Source organism: Tupaia chinensis, unplaced genomic scaffold (genome assembly GCF_000334495.1).
Source record: "Tupaia chinensis unplaced genomic scaffold, TupChi_1.0 Scaffold000484_1, whole genome shotgun sequence".
Lineage (NCBI taxonomy): Eukaryota > Metazoa > Chordata > Mammalia > Scandentia > Tupaiidae > Tupaia > Tupaia belangeri.
The window spans coordinates 1587014-1598365 of record NW_006159996.1 but is presented as its reverse complement, the minus strand read 5'-3'; the positions used below and the strand labels follow the sequence as shown (position 1 = coordinate 1598365).

At 44.7% G+C, this 11352-nt stretch overlaps 1 protein-coding gene across 2 annotated transcripts in view; it reads left to right on the top strand.

The window, feature by feature from the left end:
* The window catches only part of HBEGF (heparin binding EGF like growth factor), a 13827-nt gene extending 6510 nt beyond the window's left edge, over window positions 1–7317 (top strand). Inside the window, exons 4-6 of one of the 2 annotated variants that reach the window (XM_006156207.3) lie at window positions 4566–4721; window positions 5492–5581; window positions 5932–7317. In XM_006156207.3, the coding sequence (XP_006156269.1) occupies window positions 4566–4721; window positions 5492–5564 (229 nt within the window). In that variant the 3' untranslated portion in view covers window positions 5565–5581; window positions 5932–7317. The remainder of the gene's footprint in view (window positions 1–4565; window positions 4722–5491; window positions 5582–5931) is intronic. The other variant, XM_027774831.1, reaches the window with a different exon arrangement.
* The last annotated feature ends 4035 nt before the right edge of the window (window positions 7318–11352 follow it).

The following is an 11352-nucleotide window of genomic DNA, read 5'->3' as shown; positions in this document are numbered from 1 at the left end:
TATGTCTCTTCTCCCTGTGATTGGTGCAGATTCCTTGGCTTTTTTTTTTTTTTTTGCCAGAGGGCACATGTGTCCACCAGAAAGAGACAGAGACACAGAGAGAGAAAGAGGAAGAAAGCACCCTACAATGGGGTGGGGCCGCACCCAATCCCTTCTTCATTTCTTTATCCTGCCAGGATTTTGGACATGCACACACACACATGCCCAATGTGTTTCTCAGGTCTCCAGGTTCAAGACTTGAACTAAATTGCCCATGTGACACTCAGCTTCCTTAACCAACTGGGCAAAGGGCTAACCCTCTGTTGGCTTTTTTTTTTTTTAAAAGAATTATTTTAAATTTTATTTACTATTATTTTAATTGGTTATAGGGCATGTGCACTCACCAGAGAGAGGGAGGGAAGGTGAGAAAGCAGTTGGTCCTGTGGGAGTCCAGCACCTTAACTATCACGCCACCTGCTGGCCCCATCCCTGTCTTGCTTTTTAAAACTTCTTTGTTCTGTCTAATCACACAGTAGAGCTGCCCTACATTCTGAAGGTGGCAGACAGGCCATTATTCCCCACCATGTCTGGTTTCTATAACATCCTGGTAAAGAGCTTGAAATTGGAAGGCGTTGCTTTAGAGTGGCATAGACAGACTCCATATCTCAATTCTTGGGATATGGGCAGGAAATGTCTTAAATTTATAAAATGGCATCATTGGCACAGAGTGGACAAAGTGCCTCTGAGGGTAGTCAAGATGGATGGAGGCCAGGAATTTGCTGAGGCCAAACAGGTCCAGGGTGTTTGGTGGATGGATGTGGGACTTCTACTGCTCAGCTGAGAAGGTTTATAAGGTTGCTGTCCTGGAGAGCTGGGTCTGACTGACCACCTAAGTCCAGAGAACCTGATAAGCATGCTTAGCATCACTTTTCTGGTGGTCCTTGGAATAGTGATAAGCATTCGATGCCTTCTTCCTTTCGTCCTAGAGCTTCAGTATGTACAATATGAATTGAGCCCAGCAGGTGTGTTGAGCACTTGTTTAATGCTAGACAGTATTCTTAGGGATGGGGAGGTAGAGTCACCTGGAATTTTAAAAGCTTTCAGCTAGGTAGGCAGGACTTGCTATCTCTACTTGAAAGTTGAGGAAATTGGAGTCAAAAGTAGAAAGTTATTTGCCTGAGATTGGAAGATAAATAAGTAGATGGAATCAGGGCAGGGTCTCAGGTGCCTGACTCCTGGTCCAGCGCATTTTCATGCCCCTAGGCTACACCAGGTGTTGGCTTTCATCCTTTGTCCCCATCCCTGTCCTTATAGAGTTCAAGCAGGGTTTTATAGAGGGCAATTGTCCTGGAGGCTAGTAAAAGCTGAAGAGCATAGCAGTCTGATTTGAAGGCTTTATGTTAGTTTCTTGGTCAGATTTTCAAGTAGATTCCATGTCTGATCTGGCTGCCTCCTGCCTCCAGCCCTTGGTACTTAGGGCAGAAAGCAGCAAGAAGATCCAGAGCTTCTGGTTTGTGGGAATGTGACATCTGCTTACTGACATCTGGTGCCCTTTGTATCTTCTCCATGCCTCCAGACCCAGGAACCGCCAGCCAGGGTGTGTCCAGGCTGCCGTGGTGAGCTTGAGACTAGCCAGCTTCCTAGACTGGCCCTCTGCAGCCACCACGAACAGGAAAACCCTTTTGTGTCACTAGCCAAAAGTTGCCCTTAAAGAGTAGTTTCCTGGGCTCCTGACTGGCTGCTGACCCAATAGTTGGCTGCAAAGTTTCCTGTGGCTGGAGGAAACCTGGGGGCAGTAGGGCTGAGGAGGACCCAAAACTGGAAGAGAAACAGCTTGGGGGCTCCAGCAGCTTCACTGCCCAGATGCTGAGAAGGAATGGTGAGCCCCTTCTCTGGCTCCCGCTGACTTAGGTACCCCATTTCTCAGTACGGACAGCGCCCCCTGGAGTCTGATAACACACATATATGTGGGGCTTGGCCTGTTATTAAGTGCTTTCATCTATATTAGCTCATTTGACCTTTTCACAATATTCTAGTGTGGTGGACAGTTTTTATCCCTGTATTTTACATGAGGAAATGGAAACTTAGTAATGTGACTTGTCCAATATCACCTGGCCAGAAAGAGCAGAACCAATCTGGAACTCATGTATTCCAAGTTTCCTCGTCAAATGGTGTGCCTTCCACCTTTGGGGTAGGGACAGAGAAATCTAGTTTGGAAGATCTCTGGACCCTAGAAGGTTCTTGCTTCTGTTCTAAGACAAGTACTGAAGTGGGTCACAGACATGGGTAGGAGGAACATGTCCTAGTCTGGATGGGCGGCTGGCTCTGGGCAAGACACATGATCTCGCCTGTACCCCACGACTCCTAGAATGTCCTCTTATCCCACTCCTTCCCTGGGGAAGCCAGGAGTCGTTCGCAAAGGGAGGGAGAGGTGGGTAATATTAGGATGTTTACATTATTATCCTTTTGACTCAGGGTGGGGGTGGAGGGCTTATGTAACTGAATTGCGGGACTCTGAGGCCAAGCTTTATTTCTATCATCTGAGTAACTATCTGTGGGGTTTGAATGATGGACTGGAAGTGAAAAACAGACTTGACTAAAGCTTCCTTTCCCCCAGGAGAGCATAGTCTCCAAAGCCATCCAGACTGCTCAGTTGAATCCTGGCTCTTCTGCTCACTAGCTTTCTACTCTTGGGCAAATTATTTAACAGATGTTAAGCCTCAATCTCTTCATCTTTAAAATGGGGAAAGAACTACTTCACAGAGATAGTTTTTAAATTAAATGAAATGATCCTTATGAAGCAGTTAGTATGGAGTACTTGCTCAGAGTAAGCCTTGAATGCTTGCTATTTATTATTATTTATTATTCATCATCATAATACAGCCAGAGAACAGGTCAGACAGTCCCAGGAACCTAGCAGATATGTTTCCTTGGAATTATCTGTACTGTTGAGTGTGGAAAGACTTGTGAATTTGAAATCTGCCAAGACTGATCTCTAGTCTTGATCCTTGCTGCTTCCTACTTGTGAAACTTTTGGCAAAGTACTTAACCACTCTGACCCTTATTTAGCCTTTTAATCCCTAAAAGGGGGCTGTACCTGTCTACCAGTGTTATGAGGCTCAATACTAGCTGAAAATGGTGACTTGTTAACTGTAAACTTCTGTGTAGGGAGCTTCCTACGAGTCCTGGCAGGATGGAGTTTTTATTTATTTATTTATTGCCCACCTAGGGGGAAGGGGGAAATGCATGGAGAGGCTGGGCAAGGAACTGTGTACATTTATCCTGCAGTGAGATGGCTCCTTGGTGCACCTGAGGGAGCTGGTGCAGAGAGATGCAGGGGGGGATGACAGCACTGCCCAGCCTGGCCTCTCTTCTTAAGGTCTACTTCTTAAAGCCTCTCTGGTGCTCTGAGGGACCAGGTGCACAACCTCCTTTCCAGAGAAAGTACAGCTCAGAATAGAGGGCCACCATGTTCTCAGTGCTTCCTGCAGGATCTGAAGGCCTAACGTCTCCAGGAAAACTGTGCTGCTGCACCCCATGACTGAGGAGTGGGCAGTCATGGGGTGTAAGTGAGCAGCACTCACTGAGCTCAGAGTCAGAGAGTCCACAACCACTTTTCTCCCCTGCTGCGTGACCTTGGGAAAACAAGTCCACTTTTCTGTAAAATGGGACTCTTATCTACATCAAAGATCTCATAAAGGATGTGTGCTCATAAAGGATGGGTTTTAATGTGCTTCTTCAGTTGTGTTTCTGAGTCTTCCAAAGAGCTTTAAGGAAATGCTTTGTATTAGAAGAGGTAGTTGCCATATGATTTAGTTCTTGAGTGAAAGAGCCAAGGAGTTGCTTTTAACATTCTTCCATGTTCTGTCGGGGCAGCTGTGCAGGAAGATGTTGTATTGGTTTGTTTGCTTTGTCCTGTGATGAAGGAGGCCTGACAGTCCAGCATTCAGAGGCCAAAGGCTGAAGTTAAGTTCCCAAATTGGGCCCTGCACCCAGGGGGAGCTGGGAGTTAAATGAAGGAAACTTGAGAAAAACGACTCCTGGCAAAGGACCAGGACCTATTAATAGGCTGGGCAGTGGTGGAGAGGGACTAGACGTTGGAAGCATTGATGGGCAAGGCTGAGTTTATTTCTGGGTCAGAATGTTGAGGGGCCTCACTAGAGGGAGTGATACCGAATCCCCTCAAGTCAACCCACCTGTTCTTGTGCCCAAGTCCTTTTAAAGGGCTTGAACTGAACGCCTTAACACACATGTAATAGATCAGCCACATGTGGAACATGTCTAGCTGAGACCTTCAAGTCCTCCCTCGCTTTTTCCCTGCCTGAAGCAGAACTCTCAGGCCAGAGAGTCAGAGGGAATAACAAGGGGCAGGGCTCCATGTGTGGAAGGAATGCTATAGAGCACTCAGAGGGTGTCTGAAAGAGTCTCCTCCTTAAGGAGAAGGATAGAGGAAGGGCAGAGATCATGGTAGAGATTGGTAGGCTGAGGGTGTGAGAAATGAGGTGTGGCTTATAGAGTTGGTGGGCTGTTGCTGAGAGAGAGGGGCCAAACCACTAACAATCTCTCCTTATTGTGTCTTAAACTAGCTGCCACCCAGGTTACCATGGAGAGAGGTGCCATGGACTGACCCTTCCAGTAGAAAATCGCTTGTATACATATGACCACACAACCATCCTGGCCGTGGTGGCCATAGTGCTGTCGTCTGTCTGTCTGCTTGTCATCGTGGGACTTCTCATGTTTAGGTGAGTGCTGGGGGCCCCTGAAGGCTGTTTCTGCAAATTACTTCCATTCCTCCTCCTGGGTCTTCCATCTGATGATCTCCGTGAGCCTTCCTTTCCCCCAGATCCTGGACTAACTCTTGGGGCAGATGCTCCAAAAACTTGAGTTCTCTGGTGTGACATGAGTCTAGTTTCTAGAACCCAGGGTAAAGCTTACCAAGCTAGAGCAGGTATGCCACTCACAGTAGTTCTTTTACTACTTTTGTGGCTCAACAACCCAACCACGGAGCTACCTCTTCACACATTTCCTTCTCTCAGTTCTGTTCTTTGTTGGCAATGATGCGTAGGTTGGTAGTCAAAGCATAGGTGGTGCTATTGGTATAGTTTTCTGATTCTGGGCATTTGAACCTCAGACCATGCTTCCAATCTAGGCACATTCTAGGATAAAGGAGACCTACCAGGGAGGCACTCTATGCCTGTTTTCAAGCAGTGCGATATTCCTGTTGTGAAACCTAGAACAAGTCACTGGTTCTATCTGAGGATTATAACCTTTCTATGATTGTGATCTCTGTCCACCTACCACATAAGGATGTTGTGAGGATCAAGCAGGAAGGAGAAAGCTCTCTGCAAATTGTAGTCTGCTGTTAGAGACAAGAATATCTCTGGGCATTTGGGCTTTTGGCTGGAGGCCTATTGGGGCTGCTAGACTCTCTGGACTTTTTCAGGTGGAGCTGCTCGGGACCTGCAGTTTGTTATAGCAGGCAAGGCTTGCTCACAGAACTTCTCTTTCTCAGGTACCACAGGAGAGGAGGTTACGATGTGGAAAGTGAAGAGAAAGTGAAATTGGGCATGACTAATTCCCACTGAGAGAGACCCATGTCAAGGTAATGGTTCATCCTTTGCTCCTTGGCACCATCACTACCTTTCTTGGATCTGTTTTAATGAATGCCAAATTCTTCTCTTGACCTAGGAGTTGGGAGTATGTTACTGCAGAGTCAGGGTTGGTCCCATTGTAGGATTATTTTCATAGCACTGTCAGTGCTTTATATACACTTAGGGTGAAAGTTGTTAGAGAGATACCCGAGAGATGCCTGAGAGGACAGCTTCTCCCACCCTTTATGCTCCTCCCTTGCCTTCCCAGAAGATTTTTCTATTTCTTAAAACTGGCTTTGGGGGATTCTTAAGACCTCTTTAGACTAGACCTGGCTTTAAACACCTTCCTCTCGTGCTTTAGGAATCACCTGGGAACTACTGCTTCTGAGAAGACACAAGCTGATTGCAGAATCTACAAAGGGGAAGACCTTCACAATTAGCCATGGAGACTCCATCGTCCCCAGTTGTTATCTAGATCGGACCTCCCATAATTGCTTTGGCAAAATACCAGAGCCTTCAAGTGCCAAACAGGATATGTTCACTGGGATCTGGGTCAGAAGAAAGCAAAAGCGAGGGACCTTTACACCCTTTTGATTCCCCTCCACCAAACCCAACTTCCCCCCATAAGTTTGTTTAAACACTTATCTTCTGGATTAATGCCAGTTAAATTCCATATACTCCAGAATCTTTGACTGAAAAGAATAAGAAGAAAGGAAGAAGAAAAAATTTGTAGACTAGAAGAAAGCAACCAAGATTGAGAAGCCATGTATTCAAGTAGTTACCGAGGGACCTGCCATTTGGACTCTACAGTGCTGGATTTGATGAGCTAACTGTGAAATACCACAAGCCCGAGAACTCTGAATTTTGGGACTTCTACCCAGATAGAAAAATAACAACTATTATTTTTTTGTTCGTTTGTTTGTAAAATGCCTCTTAAATTATATATTTATTTTATTCTATGTATGTTAATTTATTTAGTTTTTAACAACCTAACAATAATATTTCAAGTGCCTAGACTGTTACTTTGGCAATTTTCTGGCCTGCCACCCTGCATACCCACCTCTGACTTGGTGCCACCCTCCCCTGCCACAAATCTGAGATGAATCTGTGACCCATCTGTAGTAATTTATTGTCTGTCCACATTTCGGGGAGTTCTGTATGGAGGACGTAGGGGTTAACTATGGTCAGAGCCACTCTATGAGTTGGACTGCAGTCTTGCCTAGGCAATTTTGTCTACCATTTGTGTTTGAAAGCCCAAGGTGCTGATGTCAAAGTGTAACAGATATCAGTGTTTCCCTGTGTCCTCTCCCTGCCAAATCTCAGAAGAGGTTGGGCTTCCATGCCTACAGCTTTCCTGGTTCCTCACCCGTGGCCCTCGGCCTGCAGAGTGGGAACTCACCATCCCTTGTGTCAAGACATTTCTTTTACTCCTGCCATTCTTCTGGTGCTACTCCATGCAGGGGTCAGTGCAGCAGAGGACAGTCTGGAGAAGGCATTAGCAAAGAAAGACTAAAGAGGAAGAAGAAACATTGGAGCTGACTGTTCTTGGTAATTGATTACCTACCAATTGCTATAGAGAAGGTTGGAGATGGGAAGGCTTTTATATAACCCTACCCATCTCACCCAAACTACAAAGGTATGCTGTCATGGTCCTTTCTGGAAGTCTCTGGTGCCATTTCTGAACTGTTACAACTTGTATTTCCAAAACTGGTTCATATTTATACTTCACAATCCAAATAAAGACAACCCTTACTCTGTAGCCTTGTTTGTCTGCTTGTTCTCACTAGGCACTGATTTAACATAGGTATTTTCTTTCTCTCTCTTTTTTTTTTTGCTATAAGGCATGTGCGCTTACTGGAGAGAGACGGAGAGAGAAAGAGAGACTAAAAGTGAGAGATCATCTCCCAAGGGATGGTCATACCACAATCCCTTCTCTATTCTCCTCTCAGGGTTTTGGGCATGCACACATCCTCAGAGTGTCTTTCAAGCGACTGGGCAGTCTGGGTAGTCTTTCAAGCCATGTAGTCTGCCATGTAAGATCCAGCTGCCTTAATCTCCACGCCACCTTCTGGCCCTAATATAGGTATTTTTTAAGCCCTGATTTGGTGTTAGGCTCTATACCATGCCTATTTATGTGTACTATCTCTTGGTATCTCCAACAGCACTTTGATGGAGATACTATGTCTTTCTTTTTAGGGATTTTTTTTTAAAAGAATTATTTTATTTTTTAAAAGAATTATTTTATTTATTATTATTTTCCAGTTTGATCAGAGAGAGACAGAGAGAGAGAGAGAGAGAGAGAGAGAGAGAGAGGAAGTGAGAAAGCAAGCCACCAGGTCCGAGACTTGAACCGTGGTCGGCCATGTAGGAGTCCAGTGCCTTTAACCACCATGCCACCTGCCGGCCCCTTTTTTAGGGATTTTTGCTATAGGGTGCATGTGGTTGCTGAAAAGATAACAGAAAGACAGAAAACTAGAAATCACCCCCTAGAGGAGATGGCCATGCCACAATCTTTTCTCCTCCATTCGCCTCTTGGGATCTTGGGCATGCACACAGACCCACCGAGCATGAATTTAAAGCCACTGGGTCCGGAACTCGAACTGCAGTTGACTACATGGGAGTCCAGTGATGTAATCATATGCCATCTTCTGGTCCCAAATGCCCCATCTTTTTTCAGAAGAGGAAACTGAGGCTTAGAGAGGTTGTTATTTATTTGAGGATACAATTAATAAACAACAAAAGTAGGGTTTATAGTCTTACTTCAGCTATTTTAACTTGATATTTACACCATAATACTTTTTTTTTCAAAGAGTTATTTCATCTTTATCTATTTTATTTCAATTTGACCAGAGAAGAAGGGGGAAGTTGCGGTAGAGTTTGAAAGCAAGCCACCAGGTCCAAGACTCAAACTATGATGGGCCATGTGGGAGTCAGCACCCTTAACCACCATGCTACCTGTAGACCCCAATATAATAATACTGAGTAGACCTTTCACATAGGAAGTTTGGATGGTTGTATCTAGGAAAGACATCAGATGTAATCAATGGGCCCTAGAAGGACCTACTCCCATGCTGTACCTGCAAGCAGGCATTGCTTCTGGCAAGAAGATATCTTTGAATTGCCATTCATTTTTCAAAGCCAATCCATCATCAGATCTTGTCAGCCTTACCTGTAGAATATCTGCTGTATTGGGACCAGCAGTTAGTGTAATGGCTATGTCCCTGGACTCCCATGTTGTCGACTGCGGTTCGAGTCCCGGACCCAGAGGCTTAAACTCACGCTGGGCGCATGTGCGTGCATGCCCAAGATCCTGAGAGGAGAATGGAGGAGAAGGGATTGCGGCATGGCCATCCCCCCTGGGGGGTGATTTCTCATTTTCTATCTCTCTGTCTCTCTCTCTCTGTCTGGCGAGCACACGTGCCCTATAGCAAAAACTTCTAAAAAAATATATATCTGCTATATAAAACTGCTTTTTGGGGCCGGCAGGTGGCATGGTGGTTAAAGATGCTGGACTCCCACATAGCCCACCACAGTTCAAGTTCCAGACCTGACGGCTTGTTCTCTCTTTCTGGTTAAAACTGAAAAATAATGGGACCAGCAGTTAACGTAATGGCTATGTTGCTGAACTACCATGTAGTCGACTGCAGTTCAAGTCCCAGACCCAATGGCTAAAACTCACGCTGGGCGTGTGTGCGTGCGTGCCCAAGATCCCGAGAGGAGAATGGAGGAGAAGGGACTGCGACGTGGCCATCCCCCCTGGGGGGTGATTTCTCACTTTCTGTCTGTCTCTCTGTGTCTTTCTGGTCAGCGTACCTGCCCTATAGCAAAAAAAAAAAAAAAAAAAACCAAAAAAAAAAAAAAAAAAACCCTCTACAACAACAACAACAAAATTGAAAAATGATGATAATAAATAATTTTTTTTGAGAAGTTTTTGCTATATGGCGCATGCGCTCACCAGAAAGACAGAGAGAGACAGAGAGATAGAAAGTGAGAAATCACTCCCCAGGGGAGATGGCCATGCCACAATCCCTTCTCCTCCATTCTCCTCTCAGGACCTTGGGCACACACGCACACGCGCCCAGTGCGAGTTTAAGCCACTGGGTCCGGGACTCAAACTGCGGTCAACTACATGGGAGTCCAGTGACACAGCCATTACGCTAACTGCTGGTCCCAATAAATATTTTTTTTAAAAAATGCTTCTCATCACTGCCACTATCATCATCCAGTCCAATTCACTTGTGCCTGGACTACTTTTGCAGTGGCTTCTTGTCTTCTTAGTTCTATGTTGCTTTCATATAACCAATGGCCAATATAACAGAACCATCTTGTCTTTCAGATCTTGACTGCTCTACAGGCCTTCTCTGATCACTCTTACTACATGGTAGCATATTACTCCCTGCCCACCTCCTTGCATTGCTTTATAATATTCCACAGCCGTTATCACCACTAACACACTATTCCCATTTGGCTTTTGTCCATCTTCTACTAGAATGTTAACTCCATGAGGGGTGTGTACATTGCTCTAATCCAAGATACTGAAACAATACAGCTGAGTTGTTGATACTCAGTGTCTGTTGGATGGATGAATGTAGGAAACAAAATCCAGTCCAAGGGACCAGGAGGTGGTGTGGTGGGTAAGGTGCTGGACTCCCACATAGCCTTTCTTACTTTCCTTCTCTCTTTCTCTTTCTGTTTCTCTCTGGTGACTGCACATGCCATATAGCAAATTAAAATAATAATAATAAATATACAATTTTAAAAATTCAATAAAAAAAAGTCCAACCTAAGGCCAACAAGTGGACAGACATGCAATCCAGAGAGTTTGGTTGGGTTTGGTTGGGTTTAGAAAGGGGCCTCTACTGAGAACAGCCCTTCTTCAAGAACCAGCTCCATGGCTCCTACGATCTAGCCATTTTGGGGGAAACGGAGGAATGAAGAGGTCCCACTGATAATTCAGCCTCCAGTATAGAAAACTCGCATGACTGAACTTCCAAATTTGGGACGAAATCGACCATCTACGAGATGACTAGAAATCGCTGCAGGACCACAAGAAATATGGGAAGGCAGGAAAATACCTCTCTTCCAAGGGAAAAGGATAACTCCTCTTCATCTGCACACAGTTCAATGGAAGTCATGGAAATGTCTGATAAAGAATTCAGAACATTCATAATGGCAAAGCTTACCGAGATGGAAGAGAAGAGAGACAAGGAACTGCTGAAGAGGAAGGAGAAAGGAGTTGAAGAGTTCCAGGAGGTGAGGAAATTCATGCAAGATCTAAAAGAGGAATATTACAAAAGAATCAGATGGAACTGTTAGAGATGAAGGCTATAATACTAGAAGTCAAAATCTCCCTTGAAAGTATTAAAAGCAGACTAGATCATACAGAAAATAGAATCTCTAATGTAGAAGAGAAAGAATCTTAGATGTAGAAGAGAAAATTGCTGGCCTAGAAAAATCCACCACGAAGACTGAGAAAATGGCCCAAAAATTTGAGAATAATATACAAGAAATAGTAGATACAATTAAACGTCCGAACATCTGGATAATAGGCATCCCAGAAGGCGAAGAGACTCATAAGGGCATTGATAATCTATTCCATGAAATCCTGCAAGAAAACTTTCCAAACATTCCCAGATAAACAAAACCTGAAAGAATTTACCAGTGCCAGACCAGATCTCCAAGAAGTTCTTAAGGGAATGCTATGTCAGTAAAATTAAATGCAGACACACAGAAATAAGAGTTCAAAAACTAAGAAAATGGGCAACTTAATTGTAGGGACAAA